This window comes from Chinchilla lanigera, unplaced genomic scaffold (genome assembly GCF_000276665.1).
Source record: "Chinchilla lanigera isolate Chin_1 unplaced genomic scaffold, ChiLan1.0 scaffold00029, whole genome shotgun sequence".
Taxonomy (NCBI): Eukaryota; Metazoa; Chordata; class Mammalia; order Rodentia; family Chinchillidae; genus Chinchilla; species Chinchilla lanigera.
In genome coordinates this window covers 13,406,933-13,427,144 of record NW_004955430.1, presented here as the reverse complement: position 1 = coordinate 13,427,144, position 20,212 = coordinate 13,406,933, and the positions used below count along the sequence as shown (strand labels likewise).

The 20,212-nt window shown below is 35.2% G+C and overlaps 1 protein-coding gene across 3 annotated transcripts in view; it reads left to right on the top strand.

The window, feature by feature from the left end:
• Znf385d (zinc finger protein 385D) overlaps window positions 1–20,212 on the top strand; it is a 303,956-nt gene that overhangs the window by 268,425 nt on the left and 15,319 nt on the right. For all 3 annotated transcript variants that reach the window (XM_005387469.2, XM_005387471.2, XM_013515708.1), the window contains one exon: window positions 18,462–18,695. In XM_005387469.2, coding sequence (XP_005387526.1) covers window positions 18,462–18,695 — 234 coding nt within the window. The remainder of the gene's footprint in view (window positions 1–18,461; window positions 18,696–20,212) is intronic.

The window sequence follows — 20,212 nt, the reverse complement described above, 5'->3', positions numbered from 1 at the left end:
AAGGGAAGGGGCTCCAGTCCCAATATCCCCCTTCAAGGGGATGTTCCAGTGAGCTAACATTTTACTCAATCCTAAGAGAGATTGTGGGAGAGGCATAAATAGTTTGATAGTTTACAAAGAAAATAACAAGTACAAAATACTACAAAGAAATTTTCTTAAAGAATTTGGACTGTAACTCATAAGATCACTCATAGCAGAGAAAAACTCTGGACCCCACTGGTGAGCTGACAGATGAACAAGCAGATGCAGTATCCCAAAGACCTACTCCAACAACAGAAGAACCAAAAAGATGTCAGCTGTGCCCTACAAGAAAGCACAACAAAACAAAACATACGTGCTATCAGTGTCAGTGATGCTTGTGTATGAAACATCAATTTTCATGTGTGAGGACTGCCTTAGGTATGAAAATTGAAGCAAAGATTATTTGTGTTGTGTTCTATCGGCATTTTTATTGTAGTTCACATAGGTTTTAATGTCTGATGATACCTCAGGTTTTGTAAGCAAGTATACAACTAATGCAAAAATATTCTAAGAATCCATTACATATTTAATATTTTATTTTATTGCTATCTTATCCCACTGCTAAGTGCACATTGTGCAACATAGTAGGAAGCTCCTGAAAAACAGAAAGAGAAGACAGGTAACAAGAATGGCCTGCCAGATAGGAAAAGAATGTAAGCACATGTGCAGTCAGTGTAAGAACGCTAAGCACTTGTGCTATCAGTGTAAGAGATACGTGTGCATAGAACATACAGTTGTTATGGGTATAGACTGCCTTAGGTGTGACAGTTGAAGCGAAGATTCTTTCTGTGGTAGACTTTTGTTTGTGTTTACATTGCAGCTCACACGGGTTTTTCTTTGTGATGCTCTCTCTTAGGTTTAGTAAGCAAGTACAAAGCTGATGTGGAAATGTTGATATCTATTCTAAGCACTCATTACGCAGTTGACATTTTATTTTACTGACATCTTATTTTCTTATTATTCAGGTGTAATAATTGAAGTAAAGAGTTTTTATAGAATACTATTAGTATTTTCATTGTAGTTCATTCAAGAATTTATTTCTGATGTTATCTTTTGGGTTTTGTAGGTAAGGACACAGCTAATGTGAAAATGTTGATGTTTATTCCAAGTGCACAATACATACTCAGAAGTTAACACTTTATATCACTGATATTTTATGTTCCTGTTAACTACATCTTGCACAGTATAGTAAGAACCTTCCGACAAAACAGCAAGACCAGCCACATGTCAAATGTGTCCTACAGAAAGGTCAGGAAAGCAAAATACATGCGTATTCAGTGTAAGTGACATGTGTGTATGGAACATGCTGTTGTCATGTGTGAAGACTACCTTATGTGTGATAGTTGAAATAAAGATTTTTTGTAGAGTGCTATTGGTATTTTCACTGTAGTTCACATGGCAGTTTATTTCTGTTGTTCTTTTTTAGACTTTGTAAATCGAGAACTAGTCGATGCCAAAGATTTTAATAGTTTTATAAACAATAAGACTTGAAATGCAATATATTTTTTGATTTTTTTCCTGTTGATAACTCATTGTTTAATATAATAAATCTCATAAAATTAAAATTAATGATTCATCTGTAGAAATATTCTAAAGATTATACATGGGTGTGACATTCTCATGATTATGCCATGAAATGACAATGTTTTAGGTTCTGAGGTTAAAGAACCATGATAATTATTAAATGTAAAGTTTTGGACTTTTTTCTCATATTTTTACCTATGGCTTTAAAGAAAGAACTTCTTCACCTGTTTCATAACCTCGTTCACATTTCCTAGGTTTTACGGATTCTTGAGAATTGGGAGTTCATATTTTCCCACAGTTTTTTAAACTGGAATTTCTAGATTTATCTTAATCTCTTTTGCAGCTGCATAAAGTTTTGTTATGTTTTCCTTTAAAAATCTCAGCAATTTTCTTTCTGGACTGTACCACACTTTCTTCCTGTTCTTGCAGAAGGTAAAAATAAAAAGAGCTTGGCAGAAATACCTTGATATAATTCCTGGAATAACTTTCCAAGTACAGAAAATAATTTTCCACATTTATCCTATCGAGTTTAGTCGCTGGCCTTTGAAAATGGAAGGACTGGTAAAAAATTACTTGCTATTCTTAAATTATTAATCACTTCTTTAGCGACTGTGGATATTATAGTTGAAGTTTTTATAAATATTCTGTTTTTCAGAGCATCATATTAAATCAAGGGAGCTGGAAGGGGCTTTAGAAGTCAGGTAACATAATTTCTCTTTTAAAAGAAATCTGCTCTTTTTTCTTAAGTTACTGAATGAGATCAAATTTGAATGAAAGTAGGCAACAGTTTTAAAGAGATGAAAAATGAGTTTTATGCAAATACCACTGCACAGTGGTGCCACGTCTTGCTGTGCCTCCTTCAATTTGCTTGTACTTCTGCAGCTCACTTAATATTCTGAGTTCTTTCAGGAGTTCACTCAAAAATTTTCATTAGGCATTTCTTTTGTTTCAGGGATATTATACATGTAAGGCACAGTGGAGATCAAAAGAACTAAAAATCTCTGTCTTTAGGGAGTTTATATTCCACAGGAATGGACAGATAAAAGCAACCCATACTTTCTATGTTATGTACTACACAGCATTTTTGAATGTGATAAATGCTATGGAGAAAACGAAAGAGGAACCACCTATTACTTCTTTTGTACCTTGTGTTTTGTTACTGTTTCTAAAAATCCACTGCCTCATACAATATCTGAAATATTTATATTTATGTCTCCTTGTAAGAGTTTTAGACTTTTAGCTCATATATTTCACTGATCCATTTTGTTTACTATGCGGTGTGAGGTAGGTACCTAATGCCATTCTTTTGCAGGTGGATATGCATTTGTCTCTGCATCTTCCTTAAAGAAACCCTTTTTAACCCCATAGGCTACTTCAAAACAAGTTTTTGCATTTGTTTTTTCCTTACAGAAGGGTTTCATTATCCTTATCTAAAATTAACTGATTATGATATATGAATTTATCTTTGGACTTACTTCTACTTCACTTATCTATAGACTCATGCATATTGTTTTTATTTCTGTAGCTTTTAAATAAATTTTGAAGTCAAGAATTGTGAATTTTCCAACTTTATTCTTCTTTATCATATTATTTTGGATTTTATGGGCCCCATCATTTGTACATTAATTTTAGGTCAGCTTGTCCATTTCCTACAGTACAATTACAATTTTGATAAGTATTACATTGAATATGTAAACCAATTTGTGTGGTCTTGCAGTATTAACATTAAATTTTGTAATCTATTAATGTGAGATATTTTTCTGTTTAAGTGTCTTTCATTTCTTTCCATATTGCTTTGTAGTTTCAGTGTAGAAGTCTGATTATGTCATCTATGAAGAGAGATAGTTTTACTTCTTTCTCTCTACTTTGGATACTTTTTTTGTCATTTATGCTTAATGGTCCTGACTAAAACTTTCAGTGTAGTGAGTAGCTATCCTTGGCTTATTCCTGATCTAAGTGGGAAAGCCTTCAGTTAGATATCAGTTTTTAAATGGGGTAAGAAACCGTTATGGTTGTTTGAAAGAACAGTGATGTGATCTGAACACAATTTTGAAAGTATATCTCTGTCTTTTTAATGTTTAAATGATTACCATTTCTAAATAGAGGCTAGAAACAATGGAAAATGTGACTAGTAATATGGTACATTAAATTTAAATAATATAATAATATTTCTATATACAGACATGTTTGTGTGTCTCCATCTAAGTACTATAAACTAGTTCACAATTAAATATATAACACTTGCTAATCATACACACCTCATTAGCAATATTCTTGCAGAAATAAAAGGCATTAGTATATGATTGTTAAAATGAACTGTTGATAGTATACAATATTTTTATACTTAAATCTTCCTGATCAAAGCTGATATTTTTCCCAAATATCAACAATAAGACGTTAAGTAATCTTTGTTCATATAATAATTTTGGCAGTTAATAGTGGTAAGATTTCAACAAGTGACTGTATATCAATAAGCTGGTTTTTCTTTCAGAAAATAAGAATTTTAATGCTTTTATCATATATTGTACTGAGGGCAAAACCAGAGAAGTGTGCAAAAAATCATTTAAAAACTAAAAATCATTATGGAAATGTAAGATATTACTATCATTATATACTTTAAGTTTTTTCTTTAGTACACTTTTAATTTTGTAATTTGATTTACCTTGAGGAAATATAGTCTTTTACCTGATAGCTGGTTCCTGTACCAGTAATGATGTATAGCATAAGAATTTGTAAAATGGTACAGCTTGGTGGTTAGAATACCTAGAGAGAGCCATTCCATATAATGCAAATTCTAAAGTACCAAAAATAATACAACATGAAAGTAGTTGAAGATGTAGTCCATTTCATTTTGAGTTATGCACAGTCTGTCATTTGAGTATACTGGGTTCTGTGTCTTGCAAAATTGAGATTTTTGGCATTCTACATTCATTTCCATATTTCAGTGATATTAGCATCAGAATGAATAAAACATATCTCATAATACCTTTGCCTCTTAACAGCTTAGAAGCATTAACAGGCCCTTATATATCCTTCAGTAGAAATGGAGCATCAGTGACAATGGGACCTTCAAAGATCAAAAAAAGATGAATTTCATCCAAATCCTATCAATTGGCTCAACATCTCTATCCATCTGGACTGACATAAAAATATTCTGTCAGAGAACAGCACAAAAATACTCTCCGTATGAAACCTGTGATTCAAGAGAGTAAATAAGATCTATCTTTCTGACTTTTCCTCTCTAGTTACCCTGTTCCTCCAGCAGCCCCCCCAAAAGCAGTTAATTAGTAGTTACAAATAATTTCTATCTCATTCAGATCTATTTAACTCAACTTATTCTTTAGTCTGAGTAATATGCACTAATCCAGACTTACAAGTTAGAAAGGTTTTGGATTTTTAATTCCAAAAATCAAGTCAATGAATCTTTTTGAAGATTTAAATAAAAGCAAAAACTACAGAAATAATGGTCTTGCAGTGCTAAAAATGCATGTGTATTGTATGTTCTGTAAAGCAAACGTTGTGTGCAAACAAAATACATTATTCTTTCACCACTGTCCAGACATCCTCCAAGAATAACTTCAACACTTAGAATTATTTGTACACTAGAACTGTGTACAAATAATGTACATTTATTCTAGGTTTCAATTTTGTTAAATCACATTATACAGTAGGAATGATTTCTGGATGAGCTTCTGAAAACAGACTGCAACAGACCATACAGCACAACTCCATTATCCCAGCTGCTCCGTCTTTGGGTACTTTTCTTCTCTTCCTGAGCAAACTGAGAAAAGTTTTTAATGCATTTGCTCTAGAAACACCCTCAATAAGGAGTGACTTATACAAGGAATTGATATGTCAAAGCAGGAAATACATATATGCATGTATTATTTTATTTCTTTATATTGTTATTCTTCATAAAGTAAGGGCTTGCCAAATTGAAAAGAAGTAAAGGAAGAGGAAAGGGTGGAATCTGATCCATGGGTGTCTGTCCATCACAGTTCCCTACAGTGTTGTCTGTGGTTACAAACCGAAAATCTTTAGACCCTTCACCACCGAACATCCCTTTGCCTCTTTTATCTTGGAGGAGCACATTGTGACCATGACTCTTCTCCTCAAAAAATAAACCTGACAGAGCTGTCCAGGAAGTAAGACCTTTCTGCTAAAAATAAACTGACAAGGTCGCCACATTGTCTGCTGTCCATGCTCTTCAGCCATGTCCTCAAATGCCCGATGACCTGTTTCTTCTCACCCAGTTCGCCTTCTGGCTCTGACTTTTCTCCCAGCCCTGGGAGCTGGCTGTCATGCCTGGCTGTGATCTTGATTACTTGGCAGCAGCCTTGCACGTACAAGTCTTAGATGTGGTTTCTGCCTCACACCCTCCCCAAACATGCAGACTTTGGACTCCACATATCCAGTCCTGAACTGCCGGCCTTTTGATCCTGGCCTCCTCCGCATGCAAGAAGAGTCTACTGGCAAGGACATGGGCACAAGTACTCATGTGTCCATGGTAAGGCTTTTTTCACTGAAACATCTCCCAAAGAACTTACTCTGGCTTTAAAACAAGTTTACGAAAGAAAATCCCCTCTGCCAAGAAAGCAAACCTGTTTTTAAAAAAATGATCTATAAACAAGACAATTTATCTGATGAAGCTTCTGGCTTTTAATTTTAATTTTCACAGCTGCAATTTTCTTTGAAGTAACAAAAGTATTGGCAATTAAAGACAGGTATAGATATGTGTCTAAATAAAATGATGATTCTGTTCTAAAACGAGTTATATTAGTTATACTTTAAGTGTTATTTTATCAAAGTTATTGATGTAAATTCAGAACATCTGTTCTCAAAGGGTTTACAATATCCTGATTTGATTCATAAAATCAAATCTCAGCAGGTAAGGTGAAATAGAAATGCCAGCATCCTCTGAGAGGTCAGGTCATTTGGGACCAGATTTCTCAACTTTTCTGGCTATAAAAATATTTAGCATTCTACTTTAGAATGACAGGTACTGACAATTTAAAAAAAAATTTCCTTTAAAATCAATTCTCAAACAGAATATCCTATAGCAAAATAGCTCTACCTTTAAATATGTTTATTTTAAAATGTTCAATTGAATATTGTTGATAAAACTAATCCAGAAGTCCTGTATATTCAAAGCAAGTAATTGTATTTGAAGCCACTTAATGCCAAAATAATGAAGCCTAAATAGTCAAAAAAACTTTCTTTCTTAATTTAGAAAAAGAAAGATTGATTTTAAATTTTATTCTATGAAATGATGATATAGTTACAATGAATGTATTTTGAAAAGAAGAATATAGTGAGATGAATTTTTTTTGCAAGAGGCAGTTTGCTGCACTTTGGAATTTCTAGAACTCTGTGATAATTTATGAGACTAATAGGAAAGATAATTTGCACCTGCAGTTTTATGATAATCTGCTTTATATGGTTTCTGTGGATAATCTCACCATTTTAGAAATAAGTCTGCTGGTTTTGCTGGAGAAGAAGGGTTTTGTTCCAGAATTTTATTCTTGTCCAAGCAGTTCTATCAATCTTTTAGCAGCCAGTATTTCAATAAGCAGTGAATAAAATTTTTATTCTTCTTGTTCTAATTTGCTTTTTCTACTTTTTAATTATCCTCCAACTCTTAAAAATAATTTTAGCTGAATTATATTAGCAACTATATATAGAAACAACTATTGGAAGACAGATACACTATCAAGTAGTTGTATTATGTGACAATAAATTGTTATGATGAGTCTTACAGCAAGCCTGCTTACAGTCAGGAAGGAATGCTCAGCAGCATTCCATTTCTTTTGAAAGTTTTTCAGTTAGAAAAAAACCAGTGTTTTCTTGTTTTTATAGGGATCCTTTCCTTTTCTCCTTTTCCTTCATCTTTGCAAGCTTTTCACATTGCTCATCCAGTTGAATTTACTCCCTGGAAGCTCTTTTGCTAGTCCTCTGAAAATGAAAAAAGTCTTTTTATCTAGATATCTGATATCCTCTGGTTGTGGCAAGGGCGTACTAATTGCATGATGGTATCTTTTTGGTAATTAAAATATTTTCTGTATTGTTAATCTGTGAAACACTGACATTGTAATAACCAATGTTTAGTAATTCTTGTACTACATACAGTAAAATGCCTGACACCAGGCGGGGTAATGTTCTAAATTATATCCCTTTTAAATATTTTATCATTGTATCTTCCATTATGACAGTTTGTTTTCTAATTTTTAAGACAGCTCAATGGTACAAAAATATTGAGCTACCAATTATTATTTTATTGTTACTATACAGACTGCATAACAGAATTCTAACCCAAGAACTTATGATGTGACTGCCTTCTAAATTCCCTACATGTACATTCTAAATTCACTAGTTAGAAGGTAAGATCTGACTTATTTTTTGCTCAATTTCAATTAGTGAAAACTTTCATTTCTCATCATTTACCATATCACAATTCTTAAATTAAAGATAATGGAAGAATACAAGTAGTCTTTGGCAAATGGGAAGTGTTATTGAAGCATGCAGTACATTTTTGTCCTCTGAAAGTTCTCAGAACACACAGGCTACTGGTGATAGATTTTGTAAGATTTTCTTTTTCTTCTGTCTTACTAGGGGGGAAAAACATCTGTATTAGGAGCTGAAAAGGCAACTTCTTTACTTAGTGGCATCCAAGTTGTTTAAAATACCTTTGGAATACATTGATTTTCTTCACATCCTCCTTTTTCTTGCCTTTTATAATATTTATTACACATATCATCGCAGATTCTGATAATGTGTATCCATTTGCCTTGGTGCTTGTGTAAGCATGGCCGCCAGATTTGTTCAGTTAAACCAAAGCCTAACAATTGTGCTTTCTGTTTAATTTATCCCACATTAATTTATGTTTGGAAAGGAGAAACTGAGCTTTAGACTGACCCTCTGGGAAGATAATTTTATAAATGAATTCTCTTAGACACATAGATTCCAAGTTAGAGAGAAAGGACCCTATTTTTACAAGACAACTCTAGGTTTAACTGCTTAACAAAAGATTAATGAGGCTCCCAGGTTTATTTTGTCTGTGTAGTAAAGATCTGGGTATATTTCTATCTTTCCTCATTTATTACATATATCTCAACAACAGCATCTCACAATACAGAAATTCATGTTTTGCTTGGTATTATTTAAAACACACTGCATTCATTTCTAGAAATTGTTTCCTACTTTTCCCAAATTTGCCTCTTAGGGAGACCAGTTTGTCCAGGCTTGCCTCATATAATCTTGCTTTAGTGCAGGAAATGCACATCCTAGGAACTTCCCTGGAAGGATACTGGTCACTTAATTCTCATTTCCTCTTTCTTATATTCATGACTTGCCGGGTATTTGATATTTAACTTTGCACCTGAAACTGGTTGATCTAAATTGGAAACTAATGTTCAGGTCTGTCAGTGGTGGTCGTTGAAGTAGTGATTCTAATAACTACAGGTGCATCAGAAATAAGTAGGGACTTGTTGGAAATGCAGATACTCAGGCCTCATACACTTCCTACTGAATCAAACCTTAGCAGTAGGACTCCCCTCCTATGTTTTGTCATACTGTTCAGGTGATCTGACGCCCATGAATGTTTCAGCATTACTAGTTCACAGCAACAGAACTGTGTTTGATTCATGAAAGTTCCAATGCCTTGGTTCTATTATAGCTGGATATTGGTGAGCCAAAGGAGCACAGAGAAAAGGGGAAAGGAAGCAGTGTTTTCAATATAAAGACAAGATGAATGAGGATAAAAACTTAATTTTGGAGGTAGAAGATGCACTGTTTGCATTAGTGTGCCATTTTTCAGTCTAGTCCCTTAATGGGATCTGACCCCAACTTTTGAAAGAATGACCAGTGCATAACAGAACAAATTTGATGCTGGCATTATTGATTTTTATCAATACCCATTATCTAGCAGTGGCTATTCCAATTGTGTTAGGAGGTATATTGATATGCTATTGAAGTGAGGAATGTGAACCTCACTATCTTTAAGAAATTGAGGTTCTGACATGATAAAAATTTCATATGTATGGGTTGCCGAGTTATCTGTTATTAACCAAAAATATCTCTGAGATTAAGTTAGGCTGAAATGTTACACTAAGGCTTTTGTGCTGGAATATATCCTTTTCTATAGATTCTAAACAAAGGAGAGAAGGCAAATTACCTGGAAATAAAAAAAAAAAATCATACTAATGCAAATAAATTTGTCCCTCCTGGAATTCAAAACCTGGTATTCTGCTTGAGAGCCCAAGACAAGCCATGTGATCCATTCTCTATGCATTGCGAAAACAAGTGGTGTTAGAGAACTCAAGCTGTGGCCCAGAGTACCTTCCAAAACTAACAGCCCATTCCCACATAGAGCATGAAGATTTTGGCCAGTTTAGGATTTTAAAACATATACATACAAAGATGCAAACATTTAAAATGTGGAAATTTTGCATGAAACATTCTGGGCCTTTATCCAAGTAATACTCAAAGCATCTGGTAAAACTGTTTGTGTCCCTAACACTGTCATTGTTAGTTTGCTTACTTCACGTGTTTACATCTTCTGCCTTTTCTTCCGATAATTTTTTTGGAAGAGGATGAGACCTTGATTTACAGAATGTATGCTGCTGTTATTTAGTTAAATCTGAGCTCCTAATACAGACCCTTTTGAGGCCAAGGGCCTATCTAAGATGCAAGGTTTAAAGATGTAATGTAGAACTTAACTTTGGTTGACCAGCTCTTGGGCCGTCTCCAGGAGAAGAAAAGACTGGACCTCTCTGCTAATACCTATGTCTCAGCTTCTCCGTTCTTACAGACCTAATTCTTATGCCCTCTACTTATTAAATGCATTCTCAGCTGCCTGACCAAGTCATCCTTCTTTGACCTGGTCATGAGCACCACTGTAGTCAGACTTGTGCAAGTGAATTCCAATAGGAATACCTAATCCAATAGTCCACTTACCTTAAATTTTGAGTGAGTGATACAAATAGCCTAAATTATGGAAAAGTTATCCTGGGAAATGAAAGTTCCATCATTCATAAGATAATATGTAGTATTACCTAACAACTCACATGATAATTCTAGAAAATGGCAGACTCTTATGAAATTAATTAGGTCCTGGTCTCAAAAAAAAAAGAATATCCAAAAGTGGAACCTTTCTTTTTTAATAGGTTCTGTTCCAGATACTTTTGCATTATAGTCATGTACGTTCTAATATCCGTACTTCAGTATATAGATGTGCTTTTGGTATAGTTGCCTCAAACGGGCAGCCTTGAAAAGTATCTCAAAAGTGGCAATTTTTTGGGGGGGGTAAATTAAAAAAATCCTTCCCTCCACAATTTCTAACACATACGAGATATGGGGATCTAGTTCAACTATCACAAAAGAAGAATGTTCTCATGATTCCTATGAGTATTAAAAGTTTCACACAATTCACAGTGGAACAGACTTGATCATTTAATTAAAAGTTATGGGATCACTTTTTACATGGCACTTCTGTGTCACAGATCATTAGAAATGTAATTAAATCATAATTTGAGCTACATCTAATTTTTCAAATAATTTCTCCTCCTGCTCATCCTCCTCAAAGAAAGTGAATCTATTCATTCCCCCATTACAGCTGTGCTACTTTTTTGTTTCCAAGATATACTGCATTTTTCTTTACCCCAGTGGTCAGGAAGTGGTCTGACACAGGATGATGTTTAATCAGACACACAATCAACAAATATTCAAGGCTAGGACAAGAGTATAAGTGGAGACCATAAGCATTTAAATATTTATCAAGTTTCACCCAGCAGCCCTACAGTCTGTTCCCCAGTGATCATCCTATGACATGGAGAACAGAGTCTTCTCACCTGAGTTAGCTCTGAGCCCTAGCAAGCAGCAAACCCAATCTGTAGGAGCAAGGAAGAGGTGGAGCCCAAAGCCAGGAGTTCTGAGTGCAGACTGAACTCACCTAAATCAGGTGGACCACAGGTGGGGTGACGTGTGCTTGCTTTCCCTTCAGTCTTGTCTTGTGGACTTTTTGGTCAGACTAACGTATATCCAACAACTATGATCTCTTAGTGACTTTGTCTACTAAGGAACACATTTTGATCATTTGGAATGCTTTTGCTAAATATGTATAAAAGCAACCACTCTCTCCTGGCTTTTGGATACAGTATAACCTGTGATTTTTCTCTTCCTTGTGAACACACACCCATCCCCCCCACACACACATACACAAATTCCCCCCTCCCTCTTTCTCTCTCTCTCTGTCTCTCATTTCTCTCTCTCTTTCTCTCTCTTCCCCTCTCTCTCTCATATGTATACATATAGTCATATCTACACAAACGTACCTCCACATTTACACCATAAGCACAGGTATACACACACACACACACAATCACCTTTGTGAACAACTCCTGTTCTCTGTACTCTTTTAGAGCACCCTGTTCTATTCTCACCCTTTTCCCTTAATTACCATTATTTGTTCAATTGGTTACCAAACCTTGTATTTTCTTCCAAAACTAAAAAAATGCAATAATAAAGGAATTTTGCTTCAGTAATTTATAGTGTGTGGATCGCTCATAAATACAAAGCAGACTCTAATACTTGGTCCCTTTCTGCCTGGGTCTAAGTGTATGGCACTGTGCTCACTAAATATTAGCTAAACAAAGTCAGTGAGAAATAAATCATAGGTAATAATTTCTAAAGACATGGGTGTTTGGTTTTTTGGTCATGAGGTATCTTTTAAACTTAAGTATGTAAGCATATTTAAAAGAAAGCAGGTGTTTTACTTACTTGCTAGAAAGTCTGAGTGAGACTTTAATTCCTCCAGGGAAAGGAAATAAATCGGATAATGCTAAGTCTACAGTCTGTAAGAAAACATGAGCATTTGGGGTCATAACATTAATCTGTTACCTGGCAAGAAAATGGAATAACTCAAGTATGGTTTTCCCACTTGGATCTACAGCTGAAGGAATACCTTTTTTACCCAGACCGTGTAACTTGACAGCTCTATTTTGTTATCCAGAATTCAAGTTGTTGATATTTTCTGGAATCATTCCCATGCTTTTTGGATTTTTTAAAAGGTATTTACAGTGTTTTTATACAAAATGAGGATCACATGTGGGCCACTCTGAATACTGACATGTTTCCTTTCATTCTCAACTAAAAACCATTCCACAAAGTATTAGCAATCTGTTTTGACACAAAAGCCAAATAGTGACAGTTGCAATAATGAATATTTGCTACAGGGCACTGGCAGAAAAACGGCAGGGAAATATAAACCTAACCCATCTCAGACCTTTCTCTTCCTACTAAATCTTACCCATTATTTCAAAATCCCTGCCACATATATTATTCCAGTGTCACTGATTGAATAGTGCAAAGAAATCTGAATCAGCCTTTGGAAAACAAGGCTGTAAGTCTATCATTATCCTACTTTCTCATCTTTTGGAGAAGAAAAAAAGATGCAGTGAAGAAGACAGATTTATTCTGACCGTTCTGCACCAAGCATAAGTGGATGGTCAGACATACATGATTGACTCTAGTTCAGGCCATGTTTAGGTTCGTTTTATGTCAAATGTTTAAGATGTTATCATTCAGCATACATAGTAAGATACGACTAATTCAAATTCTTTAAAGATAATCTCACAGTAACAATAAGAAAAGTGATGAACATGTGTAACTGAAACAGTTGTGTCACTGCTAGTAGTTGGGGGCACTGGGCAAGTTCTCAAATATCACCATGCCTGTTTTTTCTCGGAGATGAAAAAAAAGATAATCTGCACCATTTGGATTAAATGAGTGAATACCTATGAGTGCTTTAAAAGTGCTTTTGTATTCTGATTTGTTATGATCATTCACTCATTCGTTCTTGGGTTTCTTTCAGTAAGTACTTATTGTGTGCCTATTTCATGTAAAGTATTAGTATAAGGACATAGTGATGAACAAAACAGATTAAAGATTTAGTTTATGATCATTATCATTTCAAATTATTATGTGATGTCTCCTGTGTATGCTACTACTAAGCACATGATTTATGTTTATTGGATTCTTATCCCCAGTGACGTAGCGTAGAACTTAGTGTAGAATTCCTGCGTAATGAATGTTGATGGCGGGACTTTGGAGTACATACATCCTCACAGTGTAGGTTAACAAGTTCTAGGCCTGAAAGTGGGCTGTGCAAATGTCAAGTGCTACTTCCCAATGTACAGTGCTTGGTACCTTCAGAAAATTACTGGAACTTTCCCATCTAAAAATCAAGAAAGCTGTACTAGAAAACCACTGATGTCTCTTCTAACTATGATTCTTTAAAGTAACTGGTGTGATACACTATTTATTTAGTAGTTCTAATTCTACTCTTCTTGAGTTTAATAAATTTTAATGTTAGAATAGTTTAGTTTTTAAAAAGATGCAATATGTCAGTTCCCATATTCATATCACCTAATTTTCCTTATTGTGAGAGTTTCACATTATTTTAATACATTTGTCACAACTAATGAACCAGTACTGAATCTACATGCCATGTTTCATTCAGATTTCTTTGCTACCAAAATGTCTTTTATCCCCCGTTATCTCTAAGGGTTCCATGCAGTGTCCTACATTATATTTAGTCATCATGTCTCTTTAGTTTCCTCTACACTGTGACATTTTCTCAGACTTTCCTTGATAATTTGGAGGAGCACTGGCCAGGAATTTGGTTGAGTGCCCTTAAATTTAGGTTTGTTCTATGCTTTTCTTTTGGGTAGACATAGACAAGGGTTATGGATTTGGGGGAGGAAGACCACAGAGGTAATTCATACTTCTGTTAACATGATCATCAATTTAAAATTCTGTTTCAGTGAGTACATAATTATACATAACTTGTATTTTAACATGCCATGCTAAAAAATATTTTTTTACTATATGTATATAATAGTTGATTTTCTTTAAATAGAATATTAAAATATATATACTTAATGTTTTATTCACAAAAAGCCCTTTTATCACAGATAAAACAAAGAAAAAACATGTCTTGTTATAAATAAATAATAATACAATCTGTATGGAGGCAAGATCTGTATATTAAATTTAAATGAATACTATACCTTTTCATTTCTTTAAAATTACTTGCGTATTTACAAAATAACATATCTGTGCTCAGCTGTGTGGTTAAACGTCACCATAAAATATAAATGTAGCAAGTTAAGCATTTTATATTAATTCCTCTAAGCCTATTTTAAGGAAGGGACTTGCCTGAAGAGATATTAATACTTCACTAGGCCCCCAGCATAGAAAATCTGGTGTCTTCTGGGCATGGTAGTGCATGCCTATAATCCTAGCACTGGAAGGCTGAGGCAAGAGAATCATTGTGAGTTCAAGACCAGCCTGGGCTACAAAGTGAGCTCAAGGCCTGCCTGAGCTTCATAGCAAGACCCTGTCTCAAAAAGACAAATAGGGGCTGGGGATTTAGCTCAGCAGCACAGTGCCTGCCTGGCAAGTGCAACATCGTGAGTTCGATTTCTGGTACCAGAAGAAAAAAAAAAAATCAAAAAGACAAATAAAAAAATGAGAGAGAGAAAAGGAAAGAAAGAAAAAAAGAAAGAAAGAAAGAAAAGAAATGAAAATCTGGTATCTACTCTTATGGTGTCTTTGGTATAAATGTATGTCCTCCTCTGGTGTTAGGAGAAATGCTAACATAGCTATTGCAAAGATTGGGAGATCTACAATTTTATTTATTCTGTACTTTTATTACAGATTTTACTGTGGTAAGGAAGTTATTTTAGGATTAATGATGCTTATACTGTGTACTATTTTCACATCAAGACATGTCAATGCACAGCTAAGTTATTAGAAGTAGCTTATTACTAGGTAAATCTGTGCCATGGTAGATTTCAGTGAAGTAAATACCAACAGCATCATACTCTGACTGCGTTGTGTGACCACAGTGAGTTGCAAGGTATCTATGTTTATGTTTGCCCCTTCCCATAGAGTAAGCTGATAATAAGAACAACTCAATAGTTTCTAGCTAGCTGCTGTTTGTGATTTTATTCTGGACAGTCACAGTCATGATCAAGACTATCATTCACAGCGTTTTTTTAAATGCTCAGATTTCAAATTGGAAATTGTAACACACACATATAATCCCAGCACTGTGGGAGGCCGAGGCAAAATAATCATAAATACAAGCCCAGTTTGGAGAACCTAATAACTTAGAAAGACCCTACCTCACAACAAAAAAATTTAAAAAGGGCCAGGACATAGCTCAGTGGGAAGGTACTGTGTTTAATTGTTGGTACCAACAAAAAAGAAGAAGAAGGAGGAGGAGGAAGAACAGGAGGGGACGGGGAGGAGAGGGGAAGAAGGAGAAGAAGGAGGAGTGGGAGAGGAAGAGGGAGATGGAGAAGGAGAAGGAGAAGTAGAAGGAGAAAGAGAAGGAGAAAGCAATCCATGATTTGCTCATTCCATGAAATATTTTGCCCTGACTAATTATATCTCACCTATGTAATCTTGGGAAATTTCCTTCACTGCTGAAATTGTCTGATTGTTACAGTTTTGTATAAGAGGTGAAATGAAATTTAAGTCCATAAAAAATTATTTGAAGTGTATAAGCCACTTAGAGAACTGGCAACTCTTCATGCACAAGTATATACAAACAGGGTTTCAAACAGAAATTTCTGATTTACTGGAGGCAATGAACAGCCTTAGGACCATTTGAAATTGTCATGTTTTATGCCGTCTTGAAATCCTCAGAAATATTTTCACTCTGTTGCTGGGCACTTTAATAGAGCTTTAGCAGAGAAGAAAAAACTTAGCAGGAAGTGGACCTCTCAATATTCAGTGAAACAAATGCACAAAGGATGCTTAAAATATGGTATCTGTTCAAGTTTTTAAAAATGTATTACAGTAAAAGACACATTGCCATTAGTCCTTCTCAGAATACCCCCTTCACACTTATCCCATCGCTCTTGTGACTTTGAAGCAGCTCTGGAAGTCCTCTTTCATGAGTGTCTATACCCAGTGTGATCAAAATGTCACGAAAGGGGCTGTAGAGTGACTTCCAGTGGAAAGGCTGGTTCCTAAAACATTCCAGTGTGTCTTCATCCACAGTATTCATTGGGTCTGACACTGTGCAACTTAGAGCTCTTCCCTGAAGTAAAACTGACCATAAAAATCAAATATTTTGAATCAGTGCAGGACATTGAGGTAGCCATGACAGCATAAATAAAGACACGCATGAAAGAAAACTTTCAGAACTGTTTGAGAAAATGACACGATTGATGGGGTAAGTGAGTGCAATTGTGGGAAAGTACTTTGAGGGGGGAATCAATGGCAATGTGTCTTTTACTGTAATAAGTTTTTAAAAGTTTAAATATTCACAGTATTTTCCTATCATAACTTAATGACAAAAAATGTTAATTTTATTTATTTTTCTTATTCTATGAGACACTGGTTTGTAGTATGATATTTTTAAGATATGGTTGGTGAGTATTTCCCATTCCATAGAAAGAGACCTATTTATTGATTGGAACCACTAAAGATAAATAAGTGACTAAAAGTATGCGAAATGTCAGGCAAAGGAAGCAAGATCCAAATGAATCCTTTTATTGAGCAACCTTTTTAAAAAGCCCATTTTTCTCCTTATATTAGTGTTTCTGATACATTTAGGAAAGTAACAATAAGCAACCTCATCCCTCGTTCTTACTCATACACCTGGAACAAGGAAACATTCTGTGCTGCAGCCAATTCTTGATGATATAAGCTAATAAACAGTAAATACTTATGCAGACAAGGCATCACTGTAGGCAGACCACTGAACCTTGTGCCCAGAGCCCAGTCTCTTTGTCTTGAACACAGTGTTGCATAATAATTGACCATGGTATCATTTGAATGATGGGTAATAGCAGTTCCAATAGCTAGAAAGGCAGCCTGGAGTTCTTTGGGCAAAGAATTCAGAACCAGCTGACAGGCAGAAGGATGAAAATAGGAGTAAATAAGATATAAATTTAGAGGTTAATGGCAGCTCTTTATTGGATATGGCAAGCATTGCTAAAATCCCAGTGATTGGCTTATTTGGGAAGAGAGCTAAGTGTACCCAAGTGAAGCTAGGACAAAGTAGTTTTGCTTTGAAAGTTGATCTCTCCAGATTTGGTGTCAGACTTGAGAGCCAAAAGGGTTGTTAAGTTACAGTGCATCAACACTTCATGGTCATCAAACTCCTGAAGTAACATTAACATGGTGTGACTTGTCTGTGAATTACTTGTGAATAGTGGCTATTGATGTTTCAGTACTTTGGCCACATACTTCTGGCACACAGTTTGATGCAGACTGCGCATTTAATTAATATGAAGACTACAACTGCTTTCTTCTTGATATTGATGATTTTAGTCCTGGGCATCACAATATAACTCTTTGTAAATAGAGCAATGTTTTTCTCAACTGCTGATCTGGACAAAGCAATTATAACATTGGGGTTTATACTTTCTTCCTAAGCATATATCAAAAAGTCCTATACTTACTTTCTTAGTCAAAGAAAATATAAAAAGAAAATAGAAAGATGACTGGTAAGAAAAAAGAAAGATATCTTAAATGTTTTTCAATTTCTACTTCAATTTTTAAAAGCCATCTATGTAGAAATAGAGAGTGAAATATACTGTAAATATTATTTTTTCCAAGCTAACATATTAAGAGAAAATTTGTGGTATGCTTATTCACCCTATGTAATATTTAAAACCTGTATTTTCATATATTCTGAAGAATCATCTGAATGTTTTATTTCAGAACATAAAATTGCACGGAATCAGCTGTGTAAACATCCTCATGAGATAACTGATATACAGTTGATAAGCAATTGCTAATTTCTCTTTGCTATTGGTGGGATGTAATGTTAGTGCTATGTTTACAAGATAATAGAGAAAGATGATGCCACTGCCCCTCTTCCTGTGTTATTTTGAATGCAGACAGTGCCACAGGGACACCAGCAATATCAACGACGACAAGTGTGGAAATCCGCAAAAGCAGTGTTATGACAACTGAGATCACCTGTAAAGTGGAGAAAAGCCCCACGACAGCCACTGGCAATAGCTCATGTTCTTCCACAGAGACAGAGGAAGAAAAGGCAAAGCGGCTTCTTTACTGTTCTCTATGCAAGGTTGCAGTCAACTCCGCCTCGCAGCTGGAGGCGCACAACAGTGGTAAGATGCCGCGATTTCCTTTCTGTCTCAACAACGCTGCAATTATCTTCCTCCGAATAGATTAGGTCTTTTGCAGCAGGGGACAAAGGGGGAGCAGAAAACTGGCAAATATTACATGAAATTCAATAACCATTAAAAATAAAAATGACAAGGAAAATGTCACTTATATAAGGGCAAAGAGAGGTTTCTAGGGCCTGTGGGCCATCGTGTGTGTGTGTGTGTGTGTGCGCGTGTGTGTGTGTGTGTGTGTGAGTGTGTGTGTGTGTGTGTGTGTGTGTACACTTTACTAATTATTAGGAGACAAAATATAATTCTAAAATGTTTTTTCTTTATATGATTTCTAGATTACTTACACAATTCCATGCATTTATCTCCTTGTAAATGAAGTTTTCTAAAATTGTACCTATAATATTATTGCAAAATGTGTTTGCATAATTCCATACTTTAGATTAAAACCCCTTTATTATGGTTTTTATGGCAAATACTCTTGTTTTGGTTTATCTGTGTGATCTAAGCAATTAAACTTAAAGTATTTGGAATGGGATAAAGTTCACTGGTACAGTGCCTACTAATACATGTTTATAAAGGAAAAAAGCATTTATTACATACAGCCATCAAGGTCCAGTCTCTACATGTAATACTTTATTTATTCTTCTTATAACTTAAATATATTGTTCTTGCCATTTGACCGAAGCTCAGGAAAGAAAGAGCATCTTCCCAGAAGGAACCATGTTTCAAGCATATTTCAATCTTACCTAAACATTAACCTTTAAAGCAGAAAGGAAAATACTGGAATACTCACAAGACAGAATAAGGTGCTCTCTCAGTATACAATATTATGGTTCCATCCAGTTAGTGGGGGGGGCGTGCAAAGACACAGATACCAGCTTTTTTTAAAACAGGGATTGATTGCCAAGATCAACCTTTCTCTAGAAACATGGGTCCATTGCCAGGATTCTGTCAGCAGTTATAATAGAAGATGCATTTATGAATCATGCTCTAAGTTAACATTGCAGCTGTATGCTGAGTCACTGACCAATCACTGTGCCGCACTGGTAATAGTCAAGTGTTGGCTTCCAGACTCTAAGGCGTAATTGCAGATGATTATCTTCCTCCTGCATACATTAGCTGCAGTCAGGGAAGGTTCACAAGTTCAAGAGTTGAAAAACAAGGAAAAGCACCTGGCCCCGACTCAGAATCCACACTCTCTAGATGTGTCATGTGTTTCCTTGTACAAATAGTATTTTTCCTGGATGTTTTATACTTAGCAAAGTGTAAATATTATTGGAAATACAATTTATTTTCAAGAATTCTCGATCTCTTCACATAGTGACAGAGAACACGTTGATTTGGGGCAGGATGTTGATATTCACAGATTACAGTGCCATTTGAGGTTGGAATTTATTTGTAAGGCTTCTGTAGTCTTACTTGAATCCTTATAATAGACATCAGATTAACAAGCAATTAAAGGGGCTGGGGATTTAGCTCAGCGGCAAAAGCGCCTGCCTGGCAAGCGC